Source organism: Fulmarus glacialis, unplaced genomic scaffold (genome assembly GCF_000690835.1).
Source record: "Fulmarus glacialis isolate BGI_N327 unplaced genomic scaffold, ASM69083v1 scaffold10335, whole genome shotgun sequence".
Taxonomy (NCBI): Eukaryota; Metazoa; Chordata; class Aves; order Procellariiformes; family Procellariidae; genus Fulmarus; species Fulmarus glacialis.
The window spans coordinates 18,316-36,733 of NW_009212331.1; the positions used below are offsets into that span (position 1 = coordinate 18,316).

Genomic DNA, 18,418 nt, shown 5'->3' on the forward strand with positions numbered 1-18,418 from the left:
TTCGTCATTTTTTCCCCTTGGGCTGTTTGGTTATCAGAGCAGTAGATTCCCAACCCTTGGCCTGCCATGCAACACAAAGTAATGTTTGTCCTGCACAAGCTGTTCCACAATGCTGATTGTTCCAAGTGCATTTTTAATCAAACACTGTTCTCCACTGAAGTATGGCTTGGAGAAATAGCTAGAATTTGAACTTGCACAGAGAAAAACAAATGGAAATTCAAACATGGCTTATGATTATTAAACATTTCAGAAAGACCTGAAGGTGAGGATGTAAAACAAGCCAAATACAAATTTTCTGGCTTCAGCTATTTTTCAAGTTACACTGATAGTAAGGGCACGTGTTTGGCAGAGGAAGACCTTTCCACCCCATCTGTATAAACTAAAACCATCTGATTCTGATTTTCTTCACGTTTTCCTGAGAAATACACCTCTGGGCTTAGATCAGAGATGGAAAATTATTACAAGAAAAGGAATTAATTGGAAAAAAAATTGAAGAGGGGTACAAAAGGAAACCACAACTGAAATGTCTCTACAGCAGTTGCTGCTGGTATAGAGTGCAGCTGGTCGTGGGTAAGCTGCTATTGCCTTGGTTTTTCACCTCTGTCATCAAAAACTCAGCACCAGCCTGAACATTACTGGAAGAGAGCTGGCATTGTGTTCTTGGGAATTTGTTAAAGAAAATGCAGAAAAAAAATACTGAATGCACAGTAGATTAGGAAAGAGGAAGCAAAAGAGAAACCTTTCTTAAAAAAGGATATAGAGAGATAAAATCAGACTTGGCATGACTGATTTTTCAAAACAGTTTAAATGGGTAAAATCTACTATTCTCGCTCCTGACCGAGTCAGTTAAGAGTACTCAGGCAGTAGTGATGTAGGTTCTCCCACGAATTACTCTCATGGATCACAAGATCACTCTTTTCCCGCAGTCGTTTGTTTACCTGCATTTTCTCTCTTTGCCATCAAAAAAAGTGGAAGTTAAAAGGGGGTGGAGTATGAGGGGAGCAAGTGCTGATGCTGTCACAAAGTACCTCTGCATGAGAACAAAGGTATGAAAGAGGATACAAGAATGCATTTCAGAAGCCTGCAGAAGCATCCTAGCAAGGGACACACTAGTGTTTGAGGAAAAGAACAGAAAGATATCCAAGAGAGTATTCAGAGACGAAGGGAGTAGTTACCATTAGGTGCTGGTTTTGTCTCCTCTCAGTCTACATGGTCCACGCCCTAATTCCAGAGACCACCCTGCTGACATTTGCTGTTTAGAGACTCCAGTGATTAACTTGCCTCATAAAGCACCACCACCGACACAGTGCTCTGGCAGTCAGCCAGTTTTATTGTCCATGAGAAATGGCCCTAATACAGTCATGCCATTAAGGTGCTAATGTATGTTAATGCACATTTTTAACACACCAGTGCAAAACCACATTGCCTAGACTAATGCAAAGCTTATTTGAGTTATGAGTTATGACTCCCTTTCTATAGAGTGGTTCCAGAAAGAACATATCAGGTAGCACGTGCATCCTGATCAGAACGCTCACACTGCATTCCTACCACAGCACGGTGGTTGCCCCATACTCAATAACACATCTCCTTTATTCCCTTCTCCCAAGATTTTTGTATCTATCGATAACAATGTCTACTCAGTGCTTTGAGTGGTATGGGTCTATGTTCCAATCAGTGTTCCTGCACAGCCGGAGTTGTTGATGCTGTAACACAAAACAAATCCAAAAAGTAAAGCTCAGAAATTTACTGTCAGAAATTTAGTTCATTTAATCTATCCTTTTATATACTTTTTATCTATAAAATGCCATCCATATTTACATGTGAGGTACTTTCAGTTAATGCAAACTTATAGTAATGTATTAAGCCAGAAATACTAATTTTCTTTCTTTTTACCTCCACTTACCAAAATTCCTATGAACTGGCTCAAGGTACTTAGTAATTTTCTCATGATTAACTTTGACAGGCAACAACAAAATCTGAAGACAGGAACGATCCACTTTTGCTGTACAATAAAATGACCTTGGCACAACTCCAAAACAACTTCTCATTGGAAATTGATCATAAGGTGAGTGATCAATAATCTGGTATTTTAACCTCTAATTTATGACTGATGAGATTTAAATAATGAAGCCTGACAATTTTTTCTTTTAAAGACATTTCTTTCTTGAGCTTAGACATACTTGAAATTGAACAGGATACCTGACATGCACACTATATTACCTAAACATCTGATGACATTAAACTATATGTAAAAGACTGTGCTTCTGTACCCACTGTTTCTCCTAACTTGAAGGCAGATCTTGCCCCTCTGTTTCAACATAAAGAGATGGAAAAGGACAAAGGTAAAAAAACATCATGAGCTTGACTTACCCTCATGGGTTCAGGATGGTAAATCCTGCAAAACTTGCACATACATAACCCTTGCTGGAAATCAGAAGAGTATCCTCTCCAGAGTACAAATAAATTCCCTTCCTGTAATTACCACAGCAGCTCCACAGGGCCCAGGACAAAAGTTAAGACTGCAGCCGCCAATTGATTCAAATATGTTGTAGCATGACTATTCAGGCCCTCTCTATGCAGATCTGCAGATTCAGAACAAAAAGTCCTGTTTTTCCAACATTCCCTCTATAAGATGGGCTCCCAAAACAAGCATAAAAGAGCCCAGGATGTCATGACTATGAATCAGGAAAATTCTCCCCATTCCTCCCACTGTAGCTCCCCCAGGGTGTTTCAGCTCTGCCTTTTCTCTTACCATGAGCCATGTGCCATTTGTGCAGTATAACCTTTAATTCATGGCACCACGAAGTCTGGCTAAAGAATAGCCAAAGATTTGATAACATAGGTGTGCCTACTCAGTAACATCATGTCTTACTAGACGTGGATATTTTTTATCATAAATGACTTCTATTTCAGTATTGTGCACAACAGGCAAGCAGGTTAACTAATGTGTCACATGGAAAGCACTGTGGTCTGACTGGCAGGAGCACATTATTGAGTCTTTTGAGGCCAGTAAGGTACTATGAAATACTATTATTCCTACCACAGTTGCATAATCACTGCTATTTTTATTGACTTTAAATTCTTCAACTTCAAATTATATGACGGTTCATTTCTGCCTAGCTTAATTTGTTTCATAATTTACCTTCTCCCACAGGTCTTAGTTGAACAGTTACCATTACAGTCATAATGTCAGAAACTAACTTCTCTTGTCACAGAATGGTATTGCCCTGGTTATTTTTAATTCCTAGGGAGTGCTGCAGATCAGCAATAATCGCCTGCTCTAAATTTATCCAAAAATGCTCAAAAGACACATGATGGGAGTTGGTAGCGTTGTTGTAATGGTCTAAGGATAGAACAGCAATTATTCCTAAGATCAGCTTGAAGTTTGCTGTTTCTCTTTCAAACCTGAAGTGATTCTATTCCTGAAAGCTTATCTGCTTTCCTCAGCTACATTAGTTTGTGTGATAAAGGACGTTACCTCTTCCAGTAAAACTTTCACTTTCCTCAGCTACATTAGTTTGCGTGATGAAGGACGTTACCTCTTCCAGTAAAACTTTCCTCTCAAAAGATACAGACTGGGAAAAAATCACCAATACTTTTCAAAGTAATAGGCATAAAAAAACTTCAAAAATTAACAAAAAAAATTTTATGAAAAAAAGGACAAAGATTCTTTGCTTTTCTTAAATGTAACACCTTCATTTTCATTACTAAAATGAGTACCTATCCAATGTGGTAAAAGCACTGAGTAGCTCTAGAGTTTTGATGATGATTTTCAGCTTCTGCTCTGAATCATTTTCTCAGTCAAATGGTGATCCACAGAGGCCATGGATTAGGAAACCTTGGGCCAATATGGAGAATTTGAAGCAGCGTATAGAGAGTTAGCTGTAACATCAGTGTCATTTACTAAAAAAGTGAATGGAGAAATTGGAGGACTATGTAACACTGTACGATCTACTGTATTCCAAGCTGGAGGATCTGTCCCTCTCAGCTGGTATCATACAGAGGAACACAAGTAACACACTTAATACTTGTGAAAATACTTCGTTTGACATCAGCTGCAGGTGTGAACTTCCTGGGTACGGGAATGCGGAGGTTGCAGCCTCCCATTAATGCTACTCTGTTGCTTTGGGTTTTGCGATGGATGAACAGCAATGTGGCTGCAGGCAGTCTGGCTTCTTTGCCCACTTAGAGCATGGCTGCATGGCTCAGGTCGCAGTGCTGTGCCGCCGAGCAGGGACCACAGTCTGTGTTCTCTTAGTAAGCAAGAGAATGACTTTGTGTTCTCAGTCAGTCCTTTGACCCATCTACTGTCTGAGGCTCATGATATTACTAACCGAAGACTTACCAAAGGGAAATTATTTTTCTTATCAGCAAACTAGTAAGAGTTTGCAGTTGAGAGTGCCCATGCACTAAAATAATGCTCTGTTCAGACTAGATGGACACTACAGAATGAAAACTTAACAGAAAATAATTTTCATAGGTACTGTGTCATGAAGTTATGTGGGCCTCTTGCAAAGGTGAATACTAGCATAAAGAAAATGGGGGTTTAGGACCAGAGAGGCAGAAAACGAACAAGAACTCTAACCTTTGTCTGAGAATTGTCTGTCACAGCATGCTGCAGACTGACCTATCAAATCAGTTGCTTCTCCAGTATCAAGTACTGTGGCGTGCAGAGGAAAATTCATTATAGATAGAGCATTTAGTGTGTCTGTTTTAAAGCCTATTAAAATAAATCCTTTTACGGACTTCAGTGTACTTCAGAACAAGTCCTTACCATATGCTTCAGAATGGACTGTCAAGCATACCATGAATCTTACTGCCCCATATATAGAGAGACATACTGTACTGAAAATTGGGCTGTTAGTCTTGCATCAATTTAAAAGTTCTTAGCCAAATACAGCAAAAAGGCAACTCAAAATTTTACTTAATATACCATTTCTGCTTTTCCAGGCTAAAAGGAAGGGGTCATAACATTTTTAAATGTGTTAGTCTGAAATCAAAACAATGTCTTGACCCTTTCTGCTAAATACCACCCTATTTTAATAGGGTTTTAGAGCACGGAGGATATAAATTATCTCAGATCAGATATTATTATGATGACTCCATTTACAAGTAGTGCAGGTATTAGGAAAACTAAAGGCAGAGCGTTTGTGTGGTGCAAACATATTTAAACTGGAAAAAACAGCTAAATATTGTTTCTTTAAGATGTAACCATATAATAATGCATATTGATTTTCTAGGTATTCAACTGGTCAAAATTTATAAATGATATAATGTCAACTGTACAAATTAACATTGACAACACTGAACATGTCGTTGTTTATGATCCAGAATACCTTATCAAGCTGAAGTCTATTCTTAATAAATACACTCCCAGGTAGGTATGTCGGGTATTTTTGTAATTTGCATTCTATTTCCAATAAACTTAAAAAGCCTGAAAACATTACCAGCTTATTATTGTTGTTTTGTTAAACAGAGACCTTCAAAATTACATGATCTGGCGATTCATAATGGATCTTGTCAACAGCCTAAGCAGTAACTACAAGGACACAAGAAATGCTTTTCGTAAGGTGCAGAAATTAATCTCTTTTTAAATTGTAAAGATGACTTTTGTGAACTACAAAAGATAATTTTTTTAATGTACCTGTACATAAAAATTTAATGTATTTTGAATTTTGCACACAAAAGCTAGATGTGTTTGCTGAAGCTTCTGCTGGAGCGTACACGTAATTTATATGATATATGCTTGATATCAGATAAATAAGCTGGAGTGGATTTGAAAAGCACTGTTCTGGAACTTGGTTTCCATGTTTTTCTGAATCTAAATTAATCCCCATTTTGATAACAGAACACTCCCATTTATTTGTAAATTATTTCTCTACAGTTCTGATTGATTTGTTACAAACTCTTAGGCATCCAAAGTAATACATTCGAAGTCAAACATTATGGGCCCAATCTTTTTCTTCAGGCATTTGATCCTGCAGATACCGTAGTGCCTTTAAGGAAATGCTGAGCAATTTCACAAACAGATTGGAGATAGAAGTCTCCTTTGTATTTCCACAGTAGAACTTTCGATTTTGTGAGTTTGCTCAGCTCCACTAAAAAAGGTTAAGGCCATTTTGTTAAAGAAATACTTTAACACACATATGCAGCTTTTTAAGGAGATTCTGCTTGTTACACAAAAAGATAATTACTGAAGGAACTCAACAAACATTCAGTTTGGTCACTTTTCTATATCTGAACAGGGCAGTCTTATTCATTATTTGGCTTTTCCCCCTACTCTTTAAAGTATGAAACTATTTTAATATAAAGCTTCCTATTTGCTTAGTCTGCATCATCAGGGAATACTATGTTTTGCACTCTATAAACTAAAGTCATCCCCCACTACATCTTAGGATTTCACTGAGGAAGTTTCATTTAGAAAAATGTCAAAGAACAACAGAAAAAGATTTACCATAGTCTATGTATAAAAACATAAAATTGTCTGCTAATTAATTAATAATATATGATATAGTATAGGTGGAGCTTCTCACACTAAATGCAGTGGAAATAAACTAGCATTTGTCTTGTTAAGTTTGCTTTCAAGTATAAATGTTAGGACAGTTACGACACTCCACGAATCTCTCATACCATTTTTTTTCTGGGTTGTGTGGCTAATTGGTCATTTATTAATTCAAAACTCCATTTGCTTTAAACACAGAGTGCTTAAAATGAGCTACAGAAAGTGCCAGTGTGCTCTGCCAGCAGATCTACTGTCAAGAAGCCCAGATGCAGGGGTGGAAGAGCATGCAGAGTAGTATCATGACAATAATTTAATACTTGCAGCTACTGGGACTATATGCTCAGGAAAGAAACCAAAGAAGCACATCAGTATCTTCCTTTTTTCCCCAAGATTTATTTAAAGAGAAAAAACCTGCGTTCCCTATAATGTTGTAGTTGAGAATTTATGCCCTATGAGATCAAGAGGTGTAATTTCAGATGCATCAGCACTGTACAGTAATGCATTTTAATTGCATGTTATTTTTACTAATAAGCAGGTAAGTTTCCGTTGCTGAACAAAGCACCACTTTGTTTTTTCTCGTGCACCTCTGGTGACAGTAGGCTTACTTAAAAAGAGTCTATCTCAGGGTTCCTGTGAAGGGCAATCCTGGTCTGATGCAAGTCCACCATGGTCTCAAGCAGCCCTCTACCCAAGTCATGCTGAGACCAGTGAACTATGATTGACTAGGATAAGCTTGAGCAGCACAAAGTGATCTACCAGAATCTTCATTGCACAGTCATTCTGAATTAAATTTAATTAATTAATTAATTAATTGATTAAATTCTAATTTAATTAAGCTCAGTACTGCTAATGTTTATCACTGCTGTGTAAGCAAATGACTACTAATGCAGCCTGTATGTGTGCAGGGAGTATCTAAGAAAGAAACAGATTAAGGACTGACATTTTCTAGTCTATTCAGCTATTTGTCAGTAATGAGTTACAAAAAGCTCCAGCATCACAGGCTCTTCAGGGAGATCTGCAGTAGATATCTCTGTGCTGTGTTGTACTGGTAACGTTTTCAAAAGACCATTCCTGTGTCCCTAATGCTTTAGGGTGAAAAGAAACATTAGTCATTTTCCTTTTCAATACAAGTAATTCAGTTCAAGGTGTAGCAGTTACAGAGCTTTTAACACCAAAAGTCATTGATCTGTACCTCTGAAGAGATGGGGAGCTGCTTCATTATGGAATATAAATCATATTCTTCATTGTAGAATATGATTTCAGAGAGTTGCCCTATAATGACACTGTCTTGTTATATCCCTTGCATTCAGGTGTCATACCATTATATTACCCACTCAGCTTTATCACATATTTATACATTAACATGACAAAATCCTTGCACACCTTGTAGCAACATCACATAGAGTAAACAAGCTTCTACTTTGCAAGCCCCCGAAGGTGGGAAGCTCTGACAGAAGCTACAGGTTGGGTGGAAAACACAATCTTACAACTGCAGAAATTAATTTGCTGCATAATCACAATGGCCCTGTCAGAGCTGGAACTGCAATACAGATCCCTTTCACCCAAAGTGAAAGCTTTGTTCAGGGTATCCCTCTTTAACCTCTCCCATTCTTAGCTTTTAGAGTAGTTTTCTTCTCTCTACCTTTCGTGTTTTGGAAGGATAAGGAATATTGCTAATGATTCTCTGTATTTCCTCAGCCAGTGACAGATATTCCCATTAGAGAGTCCACCTAACTGCCATAAACACAAATGTGAATTAAATGCATGTATTTAAGGTCAACTAGGCTCCTCTGAAACACACATCTGCCAGTCAGTCACCGTTCTGCTTCACCTTATGTGGGTCCAGATGTCATTATTTTACCTAATGTTTATGTTTCACAGGCACTTTATGGCACAACATCAGAAACTGCTGTTTGGCGGCGTTGCGCAAACTATGTCAATGGCAACATGGAGAATGCAGTGGGACGATTATATGTAGAGGAAGCATTTGCTGGAGACAGTAAACATGTGGTAAAGCCTTTAGCAAACTTAGCCTGTGTTCCATCTAAGCGTCATTTAACTGTCACTTACCATGCAGGTCTTTACACAGCTTTGATGACACTTTTTATTAACCTTTTCTATATAGCAGATTCACTTTCTAAAAAACCTAACCTTCAGATTTGCTTCTCAATCACTGTACCACTGAGGAGTATCAAGAAAGTATGTGCTAGGAGAGTCATTCCTTTGCACCTACGTACTTCTGCATTACTTGTCTTGAGCTGGCCTGCTTTCCAAGCAAATGACCACAGTGTGAAGTAATGTGTGAAATATGAAGATGAGATGGGTGCACTTGGAGGAAGAGAGGCATCTGCCTGCTCCACTTGTTCTATGAGCCAGCCTTGAGTCTAAAGCACCACTGGCACACGGACCGTGGAAGGACCGTACACAAGCCAATACACACACGCAAGGAACAGCATTTACTGAAATGAACAGTCACTGCTTGTTCTTTGAGACTGATGCTAGTTCACATCCTGCCAACATTGGGCACAGGGACAATTGGTTATTTCTATTTGTTTTCAGTCACACAGAAAATGGCTGAAAATCAACCTGGAGTTAAGCCTTAGTTTCCTCCTATCACTCCTACTGTAATCCAGGATTAAGAGATACCATTTTTTGTGGTTGACATACACAAAATAACTTGATCAGATGCACAACATCCAATGAATGGATATCTGACAGGCTTTTTGTAACCCAAGTTGCATTGCCTTGCGAGCTCATGCCCATTCCCTTTTCTCTCACAGGACAGGTTAAAAGTACTACTTAACTTGAGCTCCAGATTTTGAGTGTGGCCCGTAAACAGCATACGCTCAAGCAGCTAGTGCAGGAAAAACAAGTCTGTAATAAACAAACTATGACTGTGGAAAAATAATTGGATCATTTTATGTGGATTTGTAACATACTGATGTTTTTTCCAAGGTTGAGGAAATGATTGCAGATATACGTGATGTTTTTATAAAAACCTTAGATGAACTTACCTGGATGGATGCAGAAACCAAAAAGAAAGCAGAACAAAAAGTAAGTTAAATCTTAAATATTGGTAATGTGTATGTCTATAAAAATCCGTATTTCAATTGTTTTTCCTGAAAAAAAATAAGCAGTAACATCTATCACTATTTTATTTATACAAAACCACCATGTATTTGTGTTTATATAGGCACAGCAGCTTACAGACTTCCTATATCAGATCCAGATTACATGGGAAGGGGCCTCTGTGGAAATAAGCACACAAAATAGGAGGAATCTATATACAAGATTAAGACCTTCCAGGCAAATCAGTGATTAAAGAACTAATGAGTATCTACAAGAAAGTAATACTGAAAATGAGAAGGAATGCTTTATGGTGATTTGACCAGCTATTAGGAACAATAGCACAAAACCAAAAAGTCAAACCACAGGCTGGACATCATCAGTGAGTTCTCTTTTAAGGGAAGATGTAGCTTCAGACAGTTCATGTAAGTCTGGAGTAACAGAAATCAGTTGTAGAGAGCTCTGAACTGGGAGTGAAGCAATTGAAAGAGCTATTTATTGCATCTCTATTTTGTTATACTGTAGAGATAATAAAAGATCTTCAATTTTGTGGTTTTAATGATAATTTATTATTAAAATTTAATTTTAAAAAAGCTTGGAAAATATAACGGGTTTATTAGTTACCGAGCAGGACCTGGCATTTTCCTCCAGAATTTTGTGTTAGAAAATCTTAGAAAAAACCACTTAAAATAACAATCAAAATATTACTGGTTTATCAAACAACTCTAGACTGTAAAGTCCGCAAAAAGCTACGATTGCAACAGATAGCTAAGACAGTCACGGCATCCAATGAGCTTATACTGATTCTGATGTGATCAGACAGTAAAGATGCAGTTATATGAACTGGTGCTTATGTACATTCTTAGTGTTATTTCCATAGCTACACACATTGATCAGTCACAACCACACAGTAACTTCAAATCAGGAATGGCAGTGTAAGTCAGGTAGTAAACTGACAATCCTAAATAAATTCTGTACAGTATACGTACGTAGTCTATGAAATAGTTCCACTGTTACGAGCAATTTATTTGAAAAATGAGATGCAAACTGTCTGAAAAGTTAGGATCAAAAACCCACACACACTCCACATGTTGCTTATAACATTCACTTGTTTGCGGGAATAGCCTACATGAGAAAATTATTTCTATAAATAATGTGATTTTACTGCTAAATTTATTAGGACATATTTACTTTGAAATAGTAGAAAGAGCTGCTAAAGAATCATTTGTTCTTTGTTTTTTTTTAATTACTCCTGACATTGCCATCAAATACAAATCAATACTTGGCTATCAAAAGAAACTGAGTAAGGTTTGGGTTAAAAAACTTTGTTCAGGACTAAACATTGTCAAAATTTGGGAACATTTAAATAAATTACTTCACTCCAGTGTAGATGTGGGAGTTAGTTAAATATGGATACAGACCCAAACTGAGTCAAACTACAAATTTCTGAAAATTTGTAAATGTGTTTTCCTATAATGTACTGAAATTAAAAAACATCCAGTTACTAATTTTATTTCTATTTTACATGCTGTAAAATATGTCAAATATTTCAGAATTTCTACTATTTGTTTAAACCAGCCTTTCAACTCAAAAGCATAGTTGAAGTATGTTTGGCTGTCTTGTGCACATTTCTGTAAGTTTACTTAGAAAGGAAGGAAGAAAACATACTTTGTAGAATCTTCCATTGTTATAATTAACCATAAAATTTATAGTGCTTTCAATGAATAAAAAACCATAAACAAAACCTACATATAATTAACATCCTGGGTTTTCTGCAGTTGCTTCCATATTGCATTTATTATATAACTTACGACTGATTTAAAAATATGGCTGGATTTGCTATGGATATCAAATTATCTTGTCCCTAGGCAACAGCAATTAGAGAGAGGATTGGTTACCCAGATGAGATCGTGACTGATGACAACAAGCTGAACAGTGAGTACCAGGAGGTAAGTATCCGCAATAGGTGGTATAATTAGAAAAGAGCCTTAACAGAAAAAATGGTGAATTTGCCTTCATAGCCAAGCCAAACCATATGCACCTGCACAGAATAACTCAACCTTATGCTCAGTTGCACAGGTGTAAATAAGGATTTATTAAAAGCCAGTGTAGTACAGCTGATCCAGTACAGATGGTGATAAGTATCTGATGGTATTTCAAGGAAATGTATAAATTCTAGAGGAATTATGCTAGAATAAAACATGGAGCCAATGCTGTTCAGTCCAGTATTTCTAAATCTGCTACGGATTCACATAACACTGGTTGAAGTGGATGCACGTACACATAACTTAGTGCCTATTTATCCATGGATTGGAATGACATTGGACGACCCGTGTAATTTAAATGACATCTGAGCTTTTTCACTGCAAAATGTGACCTCAGCATTCTTTTACCTTGCAGGTTCATTTGTAAGAGTAACTCCATTAATGTATTTAGTATACATGTATGTTCAGACAGAATATGTCTTAGAAGTCAAAGTTTTAATTTTGAAAAATATAGACATATAACCAAAAAATGCTTTTCAAAACACTATTTGAGCCTTATTCATATGTTCTTTCTAAGGTGGCTACTGGTTTCAAGCTGGCAACTCCCAGAAGTTAGGGTCAAAACCAACAAATGCTGAACTCCACTCAAAATACGTATATATAAAGAGGGAATAAAGATGTCTGGAAAAAATTATACAGCTGCTAACATATATCCAGCAACAATATCAACTCTGTGATGTAGCAGAGCACTGCAAACCAAGTTCTCATTGTAGATCAAAAAATACTCTTCAAAATGCTTAAGACTAGATTTTCCAGATCCGTGTGTCTTTTACTGCAAATCAGTAACCACCACTAAGTACTTTTCCCTCTTTCTTTTTAGTTGGACTACAAAGAAGAAGAATACTTTGAAAACATTATTCAAAATTTAGTATTTACCCAGAAGAAAAGGCTGAAAAAGCTTAGAGAAAAGGTGGACAAAGAGGAGTAAGTATTTTAAAATACGATGTATAGTCTTTCATCCAGTTCCCACAGGAGGGGGTACTTGGAGGGTAATCGGTGATGATTTAATGACCTTCATTCTGCACTTTTTCCTCCATGGAGATGGCAGGTAAGAAGGCATTGCTTGTTTCTCAAAGGTTGGACCTACATTAGCAAGTAGGACAAAGAAATTGGGAGATGGTGTAGAAGGTTAAGTATTCTGGAGTAGATCTAGTCTGGTCCTTTAGCTCCCAGAGTGATTAAGTGGACTCCTGCAGAGCAGCTTTTTAATTAAGTTCATCTGAAAGATTAATTTCATCCCTGAGAATTTTGTTTCTCTTGCTCAGAGACTGCATGAGAAAAGAGAAAGCATGGTTAAATGAGGATGAGCGGAATTTACTTCAGAAATGTACTCCTGCTCTGAATTAAAATATTAATGTAGTCTGTAGATGTACCAGAAGACTGACACGGCACATTCCCTAGCTGCACTGGCTACTCTTCCTGTCTCAGCTCTCACCCATTTGGAAGTTAATTTAAACCAAATCAGAAAAATTACTCTGGTCACCATAGGCCATGCTAACTTGGCAAGACTGTTCATGTGAATAAGGGCTGCAGAGCTGGATTCATGTTGAGAAGATACGAGAACTAGCTTTGTACAGTCTGAAAAAGAAAAGACTAAGAGGAGGTCTTATTGCTGTCTTCAGCTACCTAATGGGAGGCGATACAGAGAAGCTGGACTTGTCTTGGGGATGCAGAGTGATAAGTCAAGTGGGAAGAGACACAAGCTGGAACATGCAAAATTCTGACTAAATGTTAGAAAAAACTTTTCACCATGTGGGTGGTCAAACAAGAGCCAGAGAGGTTGTGAGAGCTCCGTATCTCCATCCTTGGAGATACTCAAATCTTGAATGAACAAGCCCCTAAGCAACCTGATCTAGTTAGCTTCATGTGGGGCCATATGACTTCTAAAGGTCCTTTTCACCTAAATTATTCTATGATTCTGTGTTTTTGTTTTTAATACTTTATCATTTTCATAGTGCTGTTCCAGACTTCTTTTTTAAGTAAAAAAAAATATCAAAACCTGCCACTGTTAGAATACTTTGCATTGCTTATGATTGGCATATGCAATACAGTTATCAAATAGATCATTTATCACAGAAATTAATTTCACTCAGAGAGCACGGAGCCAGGAAACACAACTTCAGTTGTGTAAGGCCCAGCTATTTTATTTTGTAGAACCATTCTCTCATTTTCTCTGACGTCTTTTCTGAAATATTATTAGACGCGTAGAGTAATGACCTACATCAAAACACTAGTCCTGCTTGTGATTCTAGGAATTTCATTAGGTGAGCACTGATGAAAGCCAGTAAAACTGTAAACTAGAAAAAAAAGAGTTAAAACTCATTATTTCCCATGTGTTAAGATGGACCCAAAAGTAATGCTGAGACCCTTCATCAAGGAAAGAAGGTATTATTTAAATTAAACCACAGGACTGTGAATCAAGCCGTGGCTCTGCCACAAGAGCTCATGATGATGTTTGCATGTACCTTCATTCCTCAAGAAATTGTGTTAAGGAAAAAATTATAGTAGTCTCTAATCTGATACTCATAATGTACTGGTATTTGAGATAGCTGGATATGTGACAATGATAGGTGACACAGAAATCCTTTTAAGTAAACAGTCTTAAAAAAAGTTCCATTATCCCCAAATGTTTAGATACCATTATAACCTCAGGTTCTGTGTTTCAGTTTCTTTATATGGGAAATTTTGCCCGTACAATGCTGCAGTATGAGCAGAAATAGAAACAAAAATTAAGTATCGTTGTTAATCAGTTTGAATAACGAAGGGAAAAGGGCTACTAAAATGATTAAGGGATTGGAGTGTCTGACATGTGATAAGAGGCTGAGCGCCTCTTATCTGGGGCATTGGACTTGACAGTCATCTCCAAAAGTACTTTCCAACCTCAATTACTCTGTGATTCTGTGATTCAATGTCTAGGTTTGTTCCAGTAATCCTCAAGTCTGTCATTAAGAACTGAAATTCTAACGATTATTCTTCTGTTGTTACTAGGTGGATAAGTGGAGCTGCTGTTGTCAATGCTTTTTATTCAGCAAGTAGAAATCAGATAGGTAAGGTTTACCAACTTATTAACTGGATAAAGATTTAACGGCCAAATTATTTATATATACATGTATGCATTTTTGAAATCAAGAAGTGAAACGATCTTAATATTATGGGGGTTGCAGAAGGGCCTCAGTGCAGCAAAATCAGAGGTTTCATTCATAGTGTTTTCATCTCCTCATGTTTTGAACTGCCTTTGTGCAGAACAAGGAAGAGGCTTGGGATTCAGCCATGAAAGCAATAGCAGTGTGGAGTGGCTAGAAGTTTAATGACCAAGTACATTTGGTGGCCCCAGCCTTTTTTTGTTTAAGGGATGAACAGGGACTACAGTAGCATTTTCACCTGAAGGAGACACTGACTAGAAGAAAGTCACGGAACTTCCTGCCATAGAGTACACGTGGCTTCCACTTCTTATAGCTCCTTCACAATTCCTTTGTATAAGCTTATTTGGTATGGCTTTGGGAAGGATGTTGAATTTCATCCTGCTGGTTAATGAATACACCAGTTCATTGACTGAACTGCTTAGAATCCTGTAACGTATCACGCAGTAGGCCAGAACACAGAGCCCCGAACCTGTTCTCATGAAGCAGTACACTTTGCTTTCCATAAGGGTAATTACAGAGAGTGAGAGCAGCCTAAAACAAATGTTGTATTATCAAGGCAACAAATGTTCTGCATTCGATGATGAAATAATGCTGGAATATTAGTGCAAAAACCAGCTTATTGTCATTTTCTATTTCCTCATCTCCAGTACTTTCCCGTAGACAGCTGTAAGATCCAGTGCTCAGAAGACAGACTCCAGCAATGAGCCTCAAATAAGCTGTGCTGAGCCAACTGTCCCATGCTGCATGGGACCAGGAACTTATGGGGTCACTGCTTCTGGAGCATATGGTCACTGTTCCAGAGCTGCTAAGTCCCAAGCAGACAGAAATCCTACATGGCTCTGTCACCACTTTCTCTATGTAAAAATAATCATGACAGTTGGAACAAAACATTTGGAGCTCAATGTAACCAGCATTTCCCAAAAGACAAAGTTTACTCAGAAAATCTCTCACCAGCTATCTTGTCTATAGCACTTCAAGCTCTAATTATGAACCACAGTGTATAAGAGCTCAATACTAGTATTACTTTAAGTAGTCCCATTTAAATTGCAAGTCTTAACTGTTAGCTGTCTTAAATGCAAAGTTCTAACATACATTCTTTTAGATATGGCTTAAGAAAAGTTTAAGGAATTTTGAGGCATCCTTAATTGCTGTTCTCCAGATTTGAAGTCTGCCAGATGACTTCAAGTTCACTGTCTGATGTGTCATTTAATTCTGCTTCTTTTGTGTTGAAAAAATGAAAATGGAAACCTGGTAGATTAAGCCAAGGAAAAAATCAAATTTAAAAAGTAAGAGAGAAGTTCAGTACAATGAAATAGTTTTCATAATGCTTTTGAGTATAAATATTTCTAATGCCAGCCTACCCAAAACCATCGATGGTTAAAAATAACTTAAAATAGAAGAGAAAGCATTAAAATGCTTTTAAAGAAATAAAAAAAAAATCCATTATAGCTGGATTAGAACCGCATGGAAGCACTGAGGCTTCTCATCTTCTGAACCATACCAGCTCTCCTCACAGTGGTGCAGTCTTTAAGAGTCACAAAACATTTCACAACATTGACTATGCCTCACAATATTTCTGTCATACCTGTTCTGCAAATACTGTTATTATCCACATTTCATAAATTGCAGTGTCCTTTCTAAGCCATTAGTGAGGTACTATGATCCATGTATAACTCCTGAAAACAAGTCTCTAAAAAATGAAAAAACCTTGTCCTGCAGAGCTCTGCAGAGAAATGAAACTATGTTATTTCTTGTTTATTAATGAAGGCTTCCAAAGAAAATACATGGTGGAGACATTATTTTCATTGCCAGGGATGAAATTACCACTTCTTTTCAGTCTTCAGTAAGGGCTTCCAATATAGTCCCACTTCTTCTATCAAATGAACTATTAAATCAAGGTGAAAAATGTCAGGTACTCTCTACCACTGGGCTCTTATAATACTAGTGTCAAAAATAATGTCACTGATCTGCAAGACTGCCACTGCTAGCAGGACTTCCAGTAGCACCAGAGGTAATCGGAAGCTTTATTTTGGGACCAAGTATCATACTTCATTACATGGCAAAAGGCATTCCCTGCTGTTCAGTCTGCAAGCACAGCTGCACTAAGCCCAATGGATGCAGTTTTCTTCCAGTTTTTACAGGGTACGTTTAATACAGCATACTAACATTTTCACAGTCAGTGTTTTCTGTGAAAAAAAATATTCATTTAGTACCCCTGATGACGTTAAGTCTTGATTCTGCGAGTGCAGGTTTAAAGGAATAGCATCAGGTTTATAATGGAAGAAAACAAACTAAGCCAAGCTTTCCAAAAGGATTTTTCCTTTTTAATTATTTCTGTCCCCACTGCAGAATTGAAGAAGATAAAAAAAAGTCCTGCAGTCCTAGATTTTCAGATTTTACTGAGTCAGGTGATCTGTTAAGCAGACTTCTGCAAATATGATCCTGACTTCTCCTGCTAGTCGCCTGTGTCTTTGCAATAGCTTGCACTTTTAGAATTACAGTTTTGGGTACAGTGGGACTGCAGCATTGTCAGCCTCAACATCATGCAGGCAAGAATGAGGAGGCGTAGAGAAAATTCTTGTATTGGTGCAGTCATAAACAGGGCAAGAGAATACAGTCCACTACAAATGGACTACTGGTGCAGTGCTGTTTGCATATGAATTCAGCAGCTACAATACTCACCTATTTTTAGGTTTCATGTTCTCATCAAAACTTTGGTGGTATTTGCCAATGTTCATGAACTTTTCCAGTTAACCCAAACTGTTCTGGCTTTGCAGTGGGTTCTAAAGGTAAAACGTGAAATAAGCATTGTGAAATCCAAGATAGACTTCATAGAGACAAAACTGTGTTGACTTAACTGACCAGCACTGCTTGGTTAAGGATGGCAAGAGAGTGCAATCAGTTCGGCATGTGAGCATTTAGCTCATTATTGAACATTGAGCACAAAAATCTTCTCAGGCGGCTTTGTTTAAAATAGCTTTGTTCAGTAATTCGTAGAAAAGGAATCATGATTTGGAAGACTGAAACCGGTGACTGGCAGTTAATGTGAGCCATGAATTCTTACCTCATCCTTTAGCTATGGCATGCCACAGGATAATTAAAGCAGTCTGATCTTTAGAGTGATGTCTGAATTAGCTTAGTATTATGCTTTAAAAAAAACAATCCCTCTAAAGAGAAGTTCTGTGCATGATGTGTAGGAAATTTAGAGCTCTATTATTACATTTTAATATGGTCTGATCTTCACTGTTCCATCAGCAGCACTGATCATAAGGAAGCCACTCAACCTCAAAAAAATCAGCTGAGCTGCTGCTAGTAAGGTAGCCCACCATATGTTCCTTTAGGTGCCAGCTGCCTCTGACCCACAGGCAGGGACGCAAAATTGAACTGACCCAACTTCTGGCTGTTGGGGGGATACTGTGCAACACACTCAGTCCTGGTAGAGGCATTACTGTTCTCAAACATGTTCAAGAAGAAAAGCAACGTGTTCTCTTCTTTTGTCCAGGGCTGCACAGATTCTGAGGGAAATACTTTGCCTTTTCCTGCCTTGGATGTCCACAAAGCCGAGAAGTACAATCTGCCCTTTAGGTCCCAAGGGAGTTGCACTTTTCTCTTCTTTAAATCTCTACTCGAAATGTATCCCACTGTGGCAGGGAGGCCCGTTC

The 18,418-nt window shown here is 37.6% G+C and overlaps 1 protein-coding gene across 1 annotated transcript in view; it reads left to right on the top strand.

Annotated features, from left to right (window-relative positions):
• Positions 1–18,418, top strand: part of MME (membrane metallo-endopeptidase) — a 44,907-nt gene that overhangs the window by 15,537 nt on the left and 10,952 nt on the right. Inside the window, exons 9-16 of the mRNA XM_009577847.1 lie at positions 1,964–2,065; positions 5,241–5,377; positions 5,477–5,570; positions 8,384–8,512; positions 9,458–9,556; positions 11,437–11,517; positions 12,434–12,537; positions 14,602–14,660. Of these exons, the coding sequence (XP_009576142.1) occupies positions 1,964–2,065; positions 5,241–5,377; positions 5,477–5,570; positions 8,384–8,512; positions 9,458–9,556; positions 11,437–11,517; positions 12,434–12,537; positions 14,602–14,660 (805 nt within the window). The remainder of the gene's footprint in view (positions 1–1,963; positions 2,066–5,240; positions 5,378–5,476; positions 5,571–8,383; positions 8,513–9,457; positions 9,557–11,436; positions 11,518–12,433; positions 12,538–14,601; positions 14,661–18,418) is intronic.